At 38.7% G+C, this 18412-nt stretch overlaps 1 protein-coding gene across 2 annotated transcripts in view; it reads left to right on the top strand.

Annotated features, from left to right (window-relative positions):
- Positions 1 to 18412, top strand: part of CELF2 (CUGBP Elav-like family member 2) — a 555355-nt gene that overhangs the window by 168609 nt on the left and 368334 nt on the right. Inside the window, exon 1 of one of the 2 annotated variants that reach the window (XM_052681213.1) lies at positions 15156 to 15560. The exons of the other annotated variant lie outside the window; for it this stretch is intronic. Coding sequence (XP_052537173.1) covers positions 15508 to 15560 — 53 coding nt within the window. The 5' untranslated portion in view covers positions 15156 to 15507. Of the gene's footprint in view, positions 1 to 15155; positions 15561 to 18412 lie in introns of those variants that run through there. 2 annotated transcript variants of the gene reach the window in all.

Below are 18412 nucleotides of genomic sequence, written 5' to 3'. Positions count from 1 at the left end.
GAGACCAGTTAAAGTGATTTTGTTATTTTGTTATTTTGATATTTTTATACTTCTGCTTTTAAAGTAACCAGATGGGGGTTAGCTAAATCCTCTGAGCCACTTGTTTATCCAAATGGGCTGTAGAGACAAGTATTTAAGTCTATATATACTAAGTTTGCTGGAATTACTACAGCACGGGAACAGGTGGAGGACAGGTAACATATCCTTTTCGTTAACAGGGCATCATCTTTACAGAGATAATCAATAAGGTAATTAAGATTTGGAGTTGTACCCAACTTCATTGTGAGGCTTTTACGCTCTGTCAACATTTCTTCCACATTTTCTACATTTCTGCCAACTTAACTGAAACTTGTCTCTATCAAGACACATATTTGGACTTTTCTATCTTGGTATTTGAAAACAGCAGGAACCCAGTCCACGTTTTAACTCAACATGTGTTTGAGGAAAGGCTAGTATATGTGACACCTCAAATTCTGTGCTTTTGATAAATACATTTTCACAACACTTATTTAATGTAAAGATGATTTTCCTAGTATATGTACTCCCTTTATTTTAAAACTCTCAGACTTAAAAAATTTCCTGACCTTAAAATCCTTTCCATAGTAATCATTCCAGAAACAATTAAAATATTTTGTCTTTCTATAGTAATTTTTCTGCCATTAAGTTTAGAAAATTGAGAGATTCTCAAACTACTTGTATGGGCTACTTCATTTTGCAGTAATAAAACTGGATGCAGTCACTTTCTGCAACAGCTCAGGAGAAAGAACCAGTTGATAATGATTTTCACATTCCATTGAAACTTCCACAAAATATACATTTGATAAAGCCTGAGCCCCAAAAAGTAAAATTGACAGAGATGGCCTCCGTAAGTATGCATCATGATTTTGATGAATCAAAAGTCCTTTATTTAAGTTTATCTACTAGGAGCAAATGGATACAGAAAGTATATACGAAAAAAAAATATATAAAAAAAAATCAGTAATTAATTTTTGAGCTCTGTCAAATATTTTTTCTTTTGAAAAGGGAATACTTTGAAGTTTTAGCCATCAGTTTTTACCTTAACTATGTCAGCTACTATAAATATTTCCTAAATAGTATCCATAGGCAATATCATAATAGAAGATGTGTGTAACATGCTGTTTCTTGGGGTAATAGGTGTAGTAACACTAGCAGAAATATTAGACTATTTTTAGCCTTTTAATAGAATTTTTAGTATGATAAAGATTCATATTTTTCTGAATAAATAGTATACTTACAACAATTACCAATTTCTCTCCATTTAACTTCTAAACCGTCTGTGAATATTGTAGGCTAAAGTTTCACACAGAAGTCCTCTGGATCCTTGTATCAGTTTCTAACCAGAGCACTGTAAAATTTTTGGGTGGCAATGGCTCCAAAGCATTCTGACAGATTTAATTTACTGTTAGCCTCTCTATGATGTCACCTTCTTTGTAATGTCATCTGCTTTATAACATTGCCTTATTCTTTACTTTACTCTTCCTTCTTATGTGGAGACTAGAAGTAGGGGTTAATCATTGGAAATGCTCATTGATATAAAAACAGCTGATAGCTGTTGATGAGTGTGTTCCATGAAGGACTGTAGAGTAAGTTGTTTTGCTTTGTTTTGTGCTAAGTATCATGACGGTCCAATCTTCTCTGCAGGCCTCTGCTCCCACAGAGCTATCCAGATGGTCTGACTCTGTCCCTCTTCCCTTTCATCTGAGGTGGGAAGGTGGTGGGGGAAGTTTTGTGTCTGGTTTAAATGACTCATCCCCTCAGATCCCCAGGCCTCAGCTGTTGTACAATCCTCAGAAGAATGCAACATGTGCTTTACACAACTGTTTTTTTTTCTATAATCCTATCACCACCTCTTGCTCCTTGATCCTGGGAAGGATGCAGGGGAGCAGATGTTGCCCCCCTGTTAGCTCTAATTTGGAATACAAGCTGGAAAGTGAAAAGCAGAGCACTCTGGGAGGGCATTAGCTGGCTACAGCAAAAGTATAGCAGACACTTGAGTGATTTTTGCTGGAAAAAAATCCAGTTTTCTACATCTGTGGAAATCACAGACTAACTGAGATGTATGGGAGGTCGATTTCACCCCATTCTCCAATGGCCATACCTGTGCTCCAGGCAATCTAAATGCTATCTGTGCTTAGCACAGCCTGAACCTAAGTTGATTTCCCATACAGTGCAATACCAATTTTTAATCATATTAATAGCTGGAGGAGCAAAAAAGGCTTTTTATTGAGGAACTATAAAGGTCCAGGCAGTAAAAAATTAAAATTAGTGATTAACATTCAAAAGAGGGGAGATTTAGTTTGGACATAAGGAAGAAGGTTTTTGCAATAATGTTGGTAAGGCACTGGAATAGGTTGCCCCAAGAGGCAGCGAATGCTCCGTCCCTGGAGGCACTCAGGGTCAGTCTGGATGAAGCTCCCAGCATCTGATTTAGCACCTGTAGGTGTCCCTGTTCATTGCAGGGGAGTTGGATCTAAGGATCCTTTCCAACTCAATCGATTCTATCATTCTGTGAAAATTGAATTTGTGCAGCAATGAACGTTAAGTAAGTACAGTGTCATACTGCTCATGTGTCAGCCTTGTGTATTAAAGTCAAAGAGAACTGGGAATTTAGGTAGCACAATCTGATACATTTATCTTGCTGTAAAACTGATTATTTGAATAATCAGGCATAATATCTCCACTACTAACCAAATTTAAAAGTGTAGACTGGGCTAAATAAATAAATAAATAAATAAATAAATAAAGTGAATGGAGAGTAATGATCATCGGTTGACTGAGGTAGGTGGTTGCAGGAGATTTCCAGTCAATCTTCTCAAAGTCAGGTCAGCCATGAATTCACACACGGATTGCTCAAAAGGAAGAGTCTGCAAAATCAGTCTACGTAAAGCGTGATATATTTTCCGGAGAGAAAATGCTTGAAATTGACATTATTTGTGATGCTAATGTGTGGGTAGAAAAGGAGATATACAGGGACTCAGTGCAGTGGAGTTCTGTGCATATTCATAGAATCATGGACCATAGGACGATAGGAGAGGCATTACTCTGTACTAAAACCATTGCCTGCATCTGTCTTAGTGGGACCTAAGGTACACATCAATCAGTGATATTAACTAAGTGCTACAAAGGCAGCTCCTCTTGACTATTTCAAACACAAACCAAACCTCAGAAACAGAGGTTTTATTCTACAAGCACCAGTCAGAAATACATGGAGAGGAAATGTGGTATGATGGGAGATTTCAGTTGTTGAGACAAAGATGCTATATCCATTCATCTGGCTGCAAAATATAAGTGATTATTTGTTTGTTTGTTTGTTTTTTAACAGTTTCAAATATAAATGATATTGTGCTTAATGCAAACAAAGTCTGTTCTGGACTTCATTATATTAGATAAAGATGAACTTATCACTAGACTAGAAGTTATTTGTTGCCTAAGGATGAATGATCATGACACGATTACATTCAGTGCTGCAAACAGAGTGCACATTCCTGCTAGTCATACTCATACTGGTGCTTTGAAAGAGATAATTTTCCAAAAGATAGAAGTCATGAATTAAACTGATTGAAAAATAGGAAGTTCTTTATTCGTCGTTTATTAGATTGTCATCATTCTACTGTTAGGAAAGAGGACAACTTTGGCTAAACGTTCATATCAGCTCAGCAGTATGGACAGCAATTATAGATATGTAGAGACATGGCAATACTGAAAAGAAAAAAAAACAAAAAAACAGAAGAAATAGATGACGAAACATTATGAAATATATAATATTGTTGTAGAGAAATCAAAGGCATTATTGGAGGCTGGGAGCGCCTGTCATAACTCCAAACAAGTGGAAAAAGCTGAAGGTGTACCATGAGAAAACATTGGTGCTCAGGGGAATGTGAACATTTAATGCCACAGACTGGTATTGTTACTGGTATTGGTAAGGCAGTAACAGCTTTTGGCCCTGGGACAGATCGTTTACTTGAAAGTGGTTCTTACATCACTCTTTAATTTGGGAAATCCTGCCTTTACAAACCTTTTTCTTGTGTTATTGAAAATGACATAATTTCTAAAAATCCAATGTATTTTTTCATTCACTAGGTTATTTTCTTAATTATATTTGCTGGAGATAGATTCAATTGCAGTTTCGTTCACCTTCTATTTATGTTCTTATTTCTAATGCCTTTTGGCAGTCTTTCTAAGAGTGTCCATACAACTGAATTTCATCTCTCAACACTAGATGATAACTTCCAATAAATCCACAAACAGTGCTTGAAGAGGCAAGAGCACCTTTTCTTTTTTCCACCACTGAGGAATTTCCACTCCAGAATAAATTGTAGAGTCATAGAATCATTTGAATTGGAAGGTCCCCTTAAAGGTCACCTAGTCTAACCCACCTGCAATGAACAGGGACACCCACAGTTAGATCAAGTTGCTCAGAGCCCTTTCTTGCCTAACCTTGCGTGTCTCATCCACCACCTCTCTGGGCAACCTGTACCAGTGTCTTGCTAATTGTTTACTGTAAAACAATTCTTTAGATGCAGCCTAGATTATGGTTGGCTTTCTGGGCTGCAAGGGTACACTGCAGGCTCGTGTCCAGCTTGCCAGCCACTAGTGCCCCCACGTCTTTTTCAACAGGGCTGTTTTCCATCCTTACAACCCCCAACTTGTACTGATAGCAGGTGTTGCCATGATCCAGGTGCAAGACTTTGCACTTGGATTTATTCAATTTCTTGCTGTTCACCTGGTCCCCCTGCTCAAGCCTGTCTAGGTCTCTCTGAATGGCATTCTGTCCCTCAGGTGTGTCAATCACACCACTCAATTTGGTGTCAACTGCAAACTTGCTGGTACAGCCAATTCCACTGTCAATGCCATTGATGAAAATGTAAAAGAGCCCTAACCCCAGTGTTGATCCTTGAGGGCCATCACTTGTCACTGATGTCCATCTAGACATTGGGATATTGACTACCACTCTCTGGGTATGATCTCAGCACCACTGAACAGTCCACCCATCTGATCCATATCCTTTCAATTTGAAGAGAATGGTGTTACAGGGGACCTTACCAAAGACCTTACTGAAGTCCTGATAGATGATGTCAGTAGCTCTTTCCGTATCCACTGATGCAGTTACAAAATCATAAAAACCAGACTGGCTGGTCAGGCAGAACTTGCCATTGGTGAAGCAATACTGCTTGTCTCATATCACCTTTCTCTCTTCCATGTGCCTTAGCAAAGCTTATAGGAGGATTTGCTTCATTATCTTCTCTGGGACAGATGTGAGGCTGGCAGGTCAGTACTTCCTGGGTCATCCTTTCTACCTGTGTTAAAAATGGGTGTGACTGCCTTTTTTCCAGTCAACAAGAACTTCACCTGACTGCCATGGCTTTTCAAATGTCATTCAGAGTGGCTTAGTGACTGTGTCAGCCAATTCCCTTAGGACTCTGGGATGCATCTCATCCGCACCCATAGACCTATGAATATTCAGGTTTCCCAGGTGGTTGCCTGATCTTTACTTATACTAGGAGGGGCATTGCTCCCCACGTTCCCATCTTCCAAACCATCCAGTCGAGGTCTGTGTTTAGAGCAGATTCTAGTGAAGACTGAGGTGATATATTGCTACAATCTTCAACACTTCACTGATCTTTGTAGAGCTCTTCTTTCCACCAAATTCAATGGCTGATAAAGTTGCAGCTACTGTTTTTTCACTCCTGTGTCAGATTTTGAAGCAATTTTTAGAACAGAAATTAAATAATCAGGAGCCTTTTAATGTTTAAGTATTGCTTTTCCATTCCTGGTGTCCGAAAGTTGTCCTGGTTTCCAGGTCAAAACAGCTTTATATGATAGCAGTTTTACTCAGATATGGGTCTGAACTATGACAGGTTCAGGTGGTTTCACTAAAATGTTTCTGACCTCCGATGGCTAGGGAGAGCAGCCAGGAGGGAGATAGGAAGAAGGAATTTTCAATAGCAAGGATGGGCCAACTCTCAGAACATCTGAATGAGAATAAAAATGGCAGTGCTCTTTTGTACTGGTCTCCTGGGTATGAAATACTGGTATAGGACAGTACTAGCTAGAGATAAATTTACTAATGGCAGTCAAGGAAATATGGAAGTATACAATTGGTTTTTCTAGGCCAGAGGTGATAGCATAACCTAAACAATTTGAAATACAGTGAGATAATTAGCTCATATCATCTAAGGATGATGACATTTGCTTCCAACTTATTAAAAATGTGAATTATTATAAGGATCTCAAAGTAGTGGATCATTTTAAATGTGTACACTAGGTCAATCAGCGCTGAAAGGGAAATATCATTTACCAGACTGTGATTGTGTTAATGTTATTTAGAATCAGAAATGATAGATTGCCTATGCCCATGGGCTGCTCAATCTGGGTGTCTGAAGAGAAAATAGCAGAAAAGATATGGAGCATTTGACTAAAAAAACTTTGACTATTGTAATTCATGAAAATCAGGAATTTGATCAAAAATACCCATTTCATTCCATTATGACACTACAAGAGAAAAGTAACAACACAGCTTTTGTACTCCTAGGTTCTACACTTTGTGCTCCTAGGGAAGATTATGACTTTCCAATAAAGGACAATTTAATTGATTGAGTTCAAGGCAATTAACATCTCAAAGCAGGCCTCAGATGAAAGATAGTATTTGTGAAGAAGTTGTGAAGAAGGCCCAGTTTTGTGATCAATAATGTCAACATGAAGCCTGAACCCACTACTGATGTCATAAAATACACATGAATTTTAGATGCAGCGTTTTTACTTTGAAAAGCAGGTTGTCTGGAAACAACCTTTGAGAAAGAAAAAAAAAATCAAGTACTGAAGAAAATGTCTTTAAGTTGGCAATAAAAAATTCAGTCTGTTTGGAAAGATTTGTGTTAGAAGTTAGAAGGAAATTCTTTACTCAAAGGATGGTGAGGCACCAGCACAGAGGTTGCTGAGAGAAGCCATGCATGCCCCATCCCTGAAGTTGTTCAATGTCAGGCTGGTGGGGCCCTGAGCAGCTCTGCCTATGGCAAAGGGTTGGAACTAGATGAGCCTTCGAGTTCCTTCTAGCCCAAGCTATTCTAAGTGTCTGTGATTTCAATTTTTCTATTTAATTTCTGGAGTCAAACAAATGTTCAATTGGAGGCTAAAAAAAAAAAAAACATTTCCTAGCAAATTATCTTTCTCTTTACTTTCCAATGGCCTGGTATTCAAAAAAATGTGAAAGAAAGAAAGAAGGAAGGAAGGAAAGGAGGAAGGAAGGAAGGGAGGGAGGGAGGCAGGAAGGCAGGGAGGAAGGCAGGAAGGCAGGAAGGCAGGCAGGAAGGCAGGAAGGAAGGGAGGGAGGGAGGGAGGGAAGGAGGGAGGAAGGAAGGAAGGGAGGGAGGGAGGGTGGGAGGGAGGGAGGGAGGAAGGGAGGAAGGGAGGAAGGGAGGGAGGGAGGGAGGGAGGAAGGGAAAATGATAGAAAGGAAAAAGGTTTTCAGTATCTGAAAGTAGACACCTGCAAGAAGAAGACATTGAGTCTTCAAAGATTATTTCAAACTGCTGGATATGGAAAAGGAATAATTAGCAAGACCTGGGATGTGCAGTTCACAGAAAAGCCACAGAAGATGGGAATACAAATTATCTGAACGAATTATTATGAAAAACAGCAGTATCTCCCCCTTCTGATCTCAGAGAAGACTGATCATCTTCCTGGCTGATATGGAACAGCCAAAACTGATTTGCAAGTCCTCTACAAATTCTGATCAGGTGGCAGAGCAGTGAAATCCAAGCAACTCTGCATGATGATCCACTAATAAGTTCTGGCTTGACACACCAGGAACCTGTGAAGTGAAGAGAGCAACCCAAACACTCCATGAACAATGAGCAACCAACCCAATCCAGGCATGGAGTGTTAGCTCCTACAACTTCCAAAGGGAGTATTGTTCTGCTGAAGCTACATCAATATCCAAATAAGAATACAAGAACATTTTCCTTTCTACTCTTTGGATCAAACCATTCAAAAATGTAATTTTCAAGACATCTGGTGTCTAGAGGGCAGTGTAATGTTCTAGAAAGCTGCTTCTATTAATCTAACTCTTTTTGCAGTCTTTATTGGTTGGATTTTGTCAGATGAAGAAATGAATGTTTATGCCCGAGGTTTAGAAAGTAATAAAAATGTTTTATTTTCAACATGAGGACCGGTGCTTGTCTTTATTGGAATCACTGCCCAGGCCTTGTCTGGGAAAAAAAATCACTACAGTGCCACAGTTTTTGTAGAAGAGATCAGCAAAAAGGAAAAATGTGACATGAAATTTTTAATATTTTTGAACAGAAGGAAAGAATCTGTTGTAAACAAACTGCATGTGTGAATACTAGTTGTGTATATAAATAATATAAGTAATTTGGGCTGCAGTCGCTATTAATGCTTTGAAAGATATACAATTTTCATGAAGATGAAGGAAGCAATGGATTAGCCAGCATGGGAATGAATGATCATTTATGAGACACTTTATTTAAAAAGCGCAGTCCTCAGTCATCAGAAACAGGGTAGAAAAAAAAATGCTACTGTTTTTTTCATATTTTCTTACATGATAAGAGGAAATAATTGTATTTAATTAAGAAAAAAAAAACAAAATTAGGAATTTGAAAATAATAATTTTTGTTAACTTTCTATATGGATAAATTGCATTTTAGACCTAAATTAAACTACAGCCCTCTACTGATTAAATGACATCACTAGGAAACTACCCTGTGCTGTTTTCAATGTTGAGCTTTTTATCTAGGAAAAGCAGAAGTCCAAAAAATCTTGAATCTTTACCAGCATCAAACATAAACTCAGCCCATACTAATGCAGTTCGAACACAAGCTAAAGGAATGCTCCTCCATGCCTTCACATGAAATATGTATGTGATTGCTCAGGCATCTAAAACATTTTCCCTACTTACATCTCACCATCTTTAGGTCAATAGCAAAGCATGTTGTCACTGGGGACCTTGTCTCTCTTTCTCTCTAAGTTTAAAGGATACAACCTCAGTGTACAAGGTATGTGTTTGTGGCTGGTACTTTCAAAACTGCATCTTAAATTGTAGCTTCCTAAAGATGAAGATCTTCATAAAAATGAGGATTTATTCCAACATTTTCTTAAGTTCTTCATTACTCTCATTTGCTATTTCCCCTTTATTTCCTTCTAGCACTTTGGAGCTTTGAAATTACTTTTATTTGTAAAGACTGTGATATAGATGACCATTATTTAAAGTTTCAGGGGTTTCTAGATTAGCTACAGCAATTCTTAAATTTTTGAAGTGGTAGAAGCCATCTGTCTCAGCAGATCATGTTCTTTTACACTGAATGATGAACTAGTATTTCAGTTGATTTCGGCTTAAAACAATCTTGGAAAGGAGGGAATTTCATAAAGCTGCCAATTTTTTTGTCTTCAAAGTTCCTCATGTTCCGCTCTGTGGATTGCTAGGATGGTATCTGTCCCTCCCAGATGGAAAAGTAAGATACATAAAAAAAATAGTTTTTTCAATGTCAAGAAGACTAAAATAAATTAGCTAAATATCTCCATCTAGTCCCTTACCAATAACCATCCCTTTTTCTGAACTCCTGTAATGGATAGAATACCAAAGGTAAATATTAGAAGAGGCTATTTAAAACACATGCAGATGTGGGGCGCTAATTGTTCTTTCTGTCTTTTGAAATCTTCTCCCAGATATTTTACAGTATGCAGTCAGCATAATTAAATTACTCTGAGATTTATTCTTCAGCACTGCATGAGATAAAATTCAGACTGCATAAATGCAGCTGTGGTCCATGTGAAAACACAGCCTTCACAACAAAGCACTTATTAAGGTCATTACCTCAGTTTTTGTTTTCTAGACTGCATTATGGAGGCAGCATGAACAATAACCTTTTCATAAGGATTCATAAGGATCTCTTGGTGCTCACTGTATGACTTGACACCAAAAGAATGGATACAAAAAGACAGCATCAGCTTTGGTATTTCAGCCTACTGCAGCACTGGAAGGGTTAACAACTGCTATTTTCCTCCTTTCCAAATTTGACCCATGACTCCCCCGAATGGAATGAAAGGAGCAGATTGGGGTGTGTAAGTAGCTCTCTTTGAACACGTCTGGCAAGTACAAGGAGCTTTTCTTTCCTTTTATTCTTTCCTTTGGGTTAGGAAGGGCAGCCCCTGCCTTGGACTACAGAAGTGCTCTTGCTCTGCCAGTGCTACAGAATGAAGAAACTCTCCTGCTAGCCAATAAAGGAAAATTTACCAGAGGACATAAATGTTTGGCTCATATGCCATTTAAAGTAAACTACAAACACCTTCAGAAATTAGGATGATGGGAGTTTGTGGAAGGCTGTCTCTTCAAAGGTGCTGGAAAGCATTTCTGCCATAATAAAGCATGCCGTATAGTCATTTTCTGCTAGGTGAATAAGTACAAAACACATCTTTGTTCATAAGACTTTTTATTGTAGCAGTTGTCACGAGAAAACCTGAAAGTACTTGAAAATCCATTAAAATCACAATCAGTGTACTTAAAAAAAAAAAAAAAATCTCAGAAAAGTTTCTCCCTAAGACTTTGTAATAGTGAGAATTCGATCAGTATGAGACACATTTATGTAATTCAAGATTAACGATTGACTGTTAAAGTTTGGGCTTTGTACAGCCAAGCCAGCTGTTTAGCAAAGAAACAAAACCCTTAAATCTCTGCAGCTGCTGGATGAAACCAACTTGTGAGTTGCTTTGTGTGATAAGATGCCCCGAATCCCAGACTCTGGCCATTGACTGGCTGTGAATCAGAGATTACTGACTGTCTCCGGGGTGTTTTGGTTACAGCACTCTTTCCCAAAGGGCAATTGTCATTTGGATTTATGCCTACTTGTAACTGCTTTTTCTCCGGTTGTGTTCAAGTGCTGATGCATGACTTTGTGCATTTCTTTAACTTAAATTTCTCGTCTCCCAGATCATGTATTTTGCCAGGAGAGAATAGACTTGCTTTAAAAATATGTAATACTCTTATTCAAACCAGTTCTAGCAGTGGGACTTTGTTTTTTTTAAACAGAATTTTTATATTCAGCCAGAATTTTTTCACCCATCCAGGCTATGAATATGTGCTTGAGTTCCCAAGTTTAAACATCATCTTGCCAGCTTTAAAACATTTGGCCGGTCAGCAGAAAAGGAAAAGCTGCTTGTAAAGCACTGGAATGCGTTTTCAATTAGTCACTACACTGCTTAAAAGGCGAAGCATCAGGCACTGGGAGGGGAGGCAAGGGGGTGGCAGTGCTGGTGGAGAGAGACAGCATGAGACAGTCTGGATAAGAGACTTTATCAGCCCAGAACAACAGTCCTGAAGTTTGAGGCCACTCTTTAATATATAAGCTTTTGTTTAACAGCAGGCTCCCCTGGGACAGTGAGGTTTTCCTGGTAAAAGAGCAGTATTTCTTTCAAATAATTTAATATCGCTTTATATGAAAGTGCAATAGAGATGAGATGATGAGCAATGGAAAATATGTGTTGGGAAGCAGTTAGAAGTTATTTAGTTTGCTATTATTTCCTGATAACTTGGCTGTTGGGCATCCTGACTAAAATATCGTGCTTTGACAGATCTTCCTTGGCTCCTAAACTATTTTGAATGAGATAACACCTTTGAAAGAGGGTCAAATAACCAACACAAATGACTTACTACATTTGGTTTATATTCCTGCCCTACACTACAAAGTCCCCAACTCAACAGGTTTCTGATAAAGAAACAGCTAGAAAAAAATCTCATGACATAATAGAATTTCTTTAATGCTCAGTAGTCATCATTACTTATGCTTTTTTTAAATTGCTTTGTCCTGTACTTGACCTTCAAATGTTTGTAGCTAGCTGATCTGGAACTTTTTGGCTCCGCAGCTGTCTAAACTAAGGATGATGACATTGCTTAGAGATTCTTTTGTGTATGTGTGTGTATATACGAATACTGTTTTCAGAAGTATATATATATTTACTTTAACATGACTGAAAATCTTGGAAAGCTTGTACTTCTTTATCATATTAACTAAGGATTGCTAAGCTCTCGCTGGTGGGACACATTTTGGCATGTGAGACCAAGTTATACAATATGCTGGATTTCAGCAGGTAGAAGAAACTTTCAGAGCCGTAATAAATTTGCCTAAGTAATATTTCACAGATGTGCTGCCTTTTTCTTGGCAAACAAGCTAAAGATCATAGAAAATGTCTTCACTTAAAGTATAAAATAAAAGCTTTGAAGACAAAGTCCTTAACCGCAACAGAAAAAAACATTTATCTGAAAGATGAGAGAGAGCACAAGAGCACAAGAGTTAAAACAATTTTACAGTGGGTTTCTGTTTCTGTTTTATTTGTTTTCTCCTACTATAGCTACATGCTGTAAGAAATAAGTGAGCCTGTTTTGGAAAATCCATTGCCTGTCACAAGTTTTTCTGTGCTAAACTTAATCTTCTAGTTTTATTTTTAGAAAGCTTATTGTTGCTTTCTTCAATATGGTAGAAAGGCTGGCAAAATGTAGGCCAGGTCCTGCAAAATGGAGGCTTGGCCTTCCTTCCAGAGATGGTAAGTTTAAGATAAAAATAATTTTAAAAAATGGTAAATAATTGCAAATGACAAAGCAAGAATCCTTACCCCTACTTTATTGTTCTCATAAAGATACACTGGAAGAAAATTATGGAACGTTTTCCATGGGATAGCTGTGAAAAATATCTATAGAAAGTATGAAATACACTTGCTAAAAAGTATGAAATACACTCAAGATGGAAACAGATTACTGGATTTCTGTGTGAACAGCTAAGATGCACAGCATCTCAATGAAGTGGAGCTGTGGCCAAGTTTTACAGAGTCCTGAAGTAGGGGACAGGGATAAGATGATTCTTTTGGCCTTGGTTTTTCCATCTACATTACCCCTTGTGGGCCTCCACCATGTGTGTCTACCCCTTGAAGGCTACAGATGTAAGATCATCCAGCCATCATGTCTCTCATCCTTGCAGCTCTTAACCACTCCTGTCCAGCACAGAAACAGAAATAAATGTATTCCCAAGGAGGTGCAAATGGAGCTTCACATCTTGATGTGCAATGGCACATCTGGACAGGATGACAAGGATCTAAACTGGATTTGCCAAAGTGGTGTGATAGGACTTGGGCATTTTGAATTATTTTTATGGTTTGCATACTGTGTTTGATGACTTTGCTACTTTGAACTTGTTCATTAGCAGAAAACTTGCAGTAACAAGTTTAGATCAGGAAATACATGGATCTAGTCCTAAAACAAGTACATGGGAAAGATATGTAGAAGGTTAAAAAAAAAAGGCATAGATTGTGCTATAACTAATCACACCCATCCTACCCTCATGTAAGGATTAACCTGTGTATAGTTGACTTTTGGGAGGAAAGGAAGGAAGAAACACTGGCCAATCTGCTTGCATTATGTTCCAAGCTGACAATCAATGTTTCATCAGCTCCACAAAAAAAACATGACAAGTGGCAACTGAATTTCATTTTCCATGACAAGTATGCAAATCTGTAGGTAAATAAATATAGATCCCCAAAGTGTCCAAAGGTTGATACAATCTTAATTTCTGAAGAAGTACTCAGATGTACCAGGTGAGAATCACTCTGTGCCACAATGGTTTTAAGAGAGCGTTGGAGCATGTCACCCCAGCTATCCCCACCCCCCAGATCTGTACCTGCAATCTCGCCAGCAGCTCTCCCTGCTGTCCTTATCACTCACCTCAGATACAATCAAAGGTGTTTCCCAGGGGAGGATGTAAAATCTAAATATCAGAACTCTAAGCTTTGTTTGCTAAAATCTGCAGATAGGGCCCCATACCACTACATCCTGACAGATAAAGTGATCACAAGGCATTTGGGAACAGGGTCATCTTCTTTTAAGGGCAGACTGTGCTGCTTTGGTACAATAGAGACATCAATAATGGGAAGCTCTTGTGCCTACAGCAGAGCTAAGGGTGCCCTGAAAGCACAACTCAAGTTCCATCTCACCAAAGGAGGTGGTGGTGAGAGACTTAATGCAGTCTGCAAAGTTTATCATGCTTCACTATATACTTCTTAATGCTTCCACAATGTCACCCACCAGATTTTTCACATGGCCATTAAATCGCTGCTTCATTTTAACATGTACAGCTGCTTTTAACTTTTTTTTTTTTTTTTTTTTTTTTTTTAAATAAGAACTGGTGGTAGGGAAGAACAAGGTGCATATGCCTACATTATAAATAGCAAAGTGGAAGTATCTGTAGTTTGGGGTAGTTTGGTTTCAATTGCACAATTTAGAAGACAGTACTCTGCTTTTATTTTGCCTCCACAATTTTAATTTGAGAATTTCCAGACATTCCATAAAATGGGTGGAGCTCAAGAGAAGGGTACAATCACTCACATGCATTGGAAAAAGGAAAGAAAAAAAAAACCCAAACAATTAAAACTTTTAAAGGAAAAAAAAACGCAGGAGTTTTCAAAAGCAAGGAAAACAATGTCAGAAAGTGTTACTGAAAAGGGGGGGGGGGAGGAAGAGCAAATCATGTAGATTTTTCTAAATAAACAGACTGGCAGAGCAGTTACACAACTTTTCAGATCACCATAGTGATCTGAAGAACGCTTTACTATTTATTTTTTAAGTAGCAACAAAAAGAAGAAATGGATTTAATGGAATTCCACAACCACCTTTTCCCCTTTCAGACACACTGAGGCTATATCTGCCCTCACATTATTACGCTTTTCATTATTCTACCATAATAGCAGTCTTGCCATAAATTAGAGTGCTTTCACACACAGCTTACAAGTCTATCAAGTCTATTAGATTTTAAAGAGAAAGGAGGGAAGGAGGAAAAGACGCTACTGTATTCAAAGGGTTGTGAACAGCTTTTTCTGTGGGGGGAGGAAGGGGTGAGTAGACTGGGGGTGAAGACAAGAGGAGGAGGAGAGATGGGTGGTAGAGAAGTTGCATTCTGAAGTCCCTAATTTAAAGGAATCAGAATATGAAAAAGGAGACCCCCACTACCCTCCTGGAAATAATATAAGAGGCAAACCTCAGAGGTAGAAGAAATACCCAAAAGGAGATGACTGCAGCTTGCAGTAATCTGTAAATGATTGCTGGCAAAGACTGGAGGCTTCAAGCCTGAGCTGTGTTTGTTCCAAAAGAAAGCCAAGAAGGACGGTGTTAATAAAGAGAGATTTAACTGAGGGCTGTGCTTGGAATAAAGTGGGCTACAAAAAGGTCACATTTGATCAGTTGGAGCAGATTACAAGGGCTTTAAAAGGTAGTGGTGGAGAAATGAAACTGGGACTGTGAAGCAATATAGCACAAGATTGATTTTGGGGGTGGAGAGAAGCTGGGACAAGTGCTTATCAGCTCGAGAAGGAGGAAGAGCTGTGCTGGGTTTGTTGTCATTCCCACACTGAGTAGAGTCCTTGCTGCTGTTGTGCTTAGGTTCCCTGCCATTTTCTTTTTTTATTATTGTTTTTATTGCTATTATTGATACGATGGTGTCTATAATCTCTGACTTGGATCCTCTGAAAAGCTGGAAAGTTTTAAGGTAGGCCTATGTTCTCTTCATTGTTGTTCTTTGTGGGTTTTTTTTGTTGTTGTTGTTTGTTTGTTTTTTATGGTTCAGCCCTAAATTAACTGGAGCTTGAATTATAATCGAAATGTGAGCCCTGGGCTTAAGTAAGAGAGGAGTTTCTGGTAATTAGAGCCCTTTTAAGATACAGCAAACCTTTAAGCAGATGTTTAGAGAGACTCAAGGGAGATTTTTAAGATATACTTCTCAGTGTTACAGTGCAGTGAGGAAGTGTGGATTTTATTTTTTTTTTACTTTTTTTTTTTTTTTAATTTAAGGAGAGATTGCTCTGTAAATTCAAGTTAATAGCAAAGGCTCGCACCAGTTGAAACTGCAGCATGAACTCACTGCTTTCTTTGCTGTGCTGTGCAGCGGAATGGGTGGAAAACTTCAGAGCAGCAAAAAACAGCGTGAAAGGAGAGTGAAATTGTGTTGGGGGCTATGGAGGGAAAAATGTTCATTCTGTTCTTTAATTTTGTTCTTGGAATTTCCACTTTTCTTTATGCCTTTTGATGAATGTATTTGATACTTAGAAATTTTACTGATTTTTTGCTTTCAGCAGTGCTGTGTTTTTGTTGTTTTTTTTTTTTTCTTTGAATAGTGAATAACATTAATTCAAACCACCAAAACCACTGTTATTGTCTGCTGCAGATATTAAAAATCTAGTGTCAAGAGGCCATGTTCAATGCTGCTATAACTGCACTGCTTTGCTGATTGAGAATCTTGACGTGTAAAAAGTTTGCAGATGGTTTGTAGAAACTTCATGGAAACAGCTGGGGATGTAGTTGGTTAAATTCTAAATAAGTTGAATACAAAGTTTGTTTCTCTCAACTGAGATGCAAAACGTAAATCTGCACCTAATAGAGTTTTGTGGTGCTTTTTGCATTTATTTTTTTTTTTAAAAAGGATAATTGCAAAGATTTTGAGGGGGTGCATGAGTTGTGATTTTTTTTAATTTTTTTATGATGCTGAAGTTTAAGTGAGGGTCTTGCTACAGTGCTTTAAATGGCTTCATGCACCTTGAACTGAGCAAGCCCTCAAAATCAAACCATGGCATCTACTTACAGACTGAGATTTTTCCCTTATATTTGCCAAGCGTTTGACTTCCTTTTCTCAGAAGTTAAATTTTCTCTGAATGTCTTCAGAGCCTGTGCACAGCAGTGTGTGTGAGGATCCCTTATGTTCGTCTGTGCCATGTGAGAATTGGCTGAAGAGTTCTACTACAGATTTGGCTTTTAATTTTCTTATTAAGACTGTCAGCACATCGTTTCTATTTCATGTCTGAAACCTCAGCATAGAGGTTGGCGTGCTGCAAACTGAGGGGTCTGAGTGGCTTCAGGGGAAGAGTGGTCGCGTCAGGGTGATCCGTACTCAGAATGACTCCTGTGAGTCATCCGCTGCAAGTGAATGCCAGGAAAGTGCTTTTGCAGAGCTCCATATGTGTTGTCTGCTGCGTGTGTGCACCAGAAGAAGCTATTCTAGGAATTACTTTAAAAGTTTATCCCATTTGGAGACAACTTCTGATTCCTCTGCTAGGGTAGTCAGGTGATAGCAGGTTTTTGCTGACGAAAGGGATGACATGGAGAACATGAAAGCTGAAGTGATTTAAGGAAGAGAGACTGCTGCTCTTTCAAACAATCCTGTTTTCTTAAGAAAGTGATGTGTTTATATGAATGGAGCAGATCTATCCTCCTGGTGCTCTTTTCCCTAAAGCGTGACTGAAGTTTAACAACTTTGTGTGTGAATCTGGAAATTAGGGAGGTACAGACAAAGAGCAGGTCAGGGATGCAGTTAAATCAATTTACACAGCACTTCTTTATGTAGTTACTGTGTATGAACACAGCGGCAACTCTGTATGTACAGATAACTGTGGGATGTGGAGGGTAAAAGCCCCTTTCAGTATCTAAAGGGTGGCTATAAGGAAGAAGGGGACAGGCTCTTTCACAGGGTCTGTTGTGATAAGACAAGGGGAAATGGTTTCAGACTAGAAGAGGGGAGTTTTAGATTAGATGTAAGGAAAAGGTACTTGCAGTAAGGGTAATGAAGTTCTGAAACAAGTTGCCCAGAGAAGTGATGGATGTCCCATCCCTGGAGATGGTCAGACTGGATGGGGCTCTGAGCAACCTGATCTAGCTGCAGGTGTTCATTGCAGGGGGTTGGAATAGATGACGTTATAGGGTTCCTTCCAAGTCAAACAATTCTACAACACTATGAAAATGCAGGAAGAGGCAGTGTGCAATGTAAGTGAAATGATCAATTGATAGTTTAAAAAAAAAAAAAAAAAAATCAGCTCAAAGTCAGTATACAAGTCATGGCTTGAGATGCCAACTGTGAGTCAGTTCCACCTTTCCTTTTAAATTTTAGTTTCTTTCCTGCAGACCAGTCTCTATCTAGTTTAGTTTGATGCCTCTGAACTTACTGGCAACTCGTATCAAGGGAAAACGTAGTTAATATTTATAAGAAAAAGAGGTGGCATGAAGTAATTCCTGAAGACCCAGAATGCAGCAGGAAATATTGCAGACACCTCAACAATAGTGTTCAGCAGTGGCAAATTCTCAGTCTAATTTTCCTTCTGCATGCCTATTAGTTTGTCCTGTGACTGGGTCATAGTTTGAGACCTGGCTGACTGGGGGAATCATAGAATCATGGAATGGCTTGAATTGGAAGGGACCTCAAAGATCATCCAGTTCCAATGCCCACCACCATGGGCTGATTGCCCCCCACCAGCTCAGGCTGTCCAGGGCCCCGTCCAACCTGGCCGTGAGCACCTCCAGACATGGGGCATCTATAATTTCTCTGGGCAGCTCTGCCAGTGCCTTGCCATCCTC

Source organism: Tympanuchus pallidicinctus, unplaced genomic scaffold, assembly GCF_026119805.1.
Source record: "Tympanuchus pallidicinctus isolate F22 unplaced genomic scaffold, pur_lepc_1.0 scaffold19, whole genome shotgun sequence".
Lineage (NCBI taxonomy): Eukaryota > Metazoa > Chordata > Aves > Galliformes > Phasianidae > Tympanuchus > Tympanuchus pallidicinctus.
Note: the sequence above shows the minus strand (reverse complement) of the source record. Positions and strands in the feature narration are given on the sequence as shown.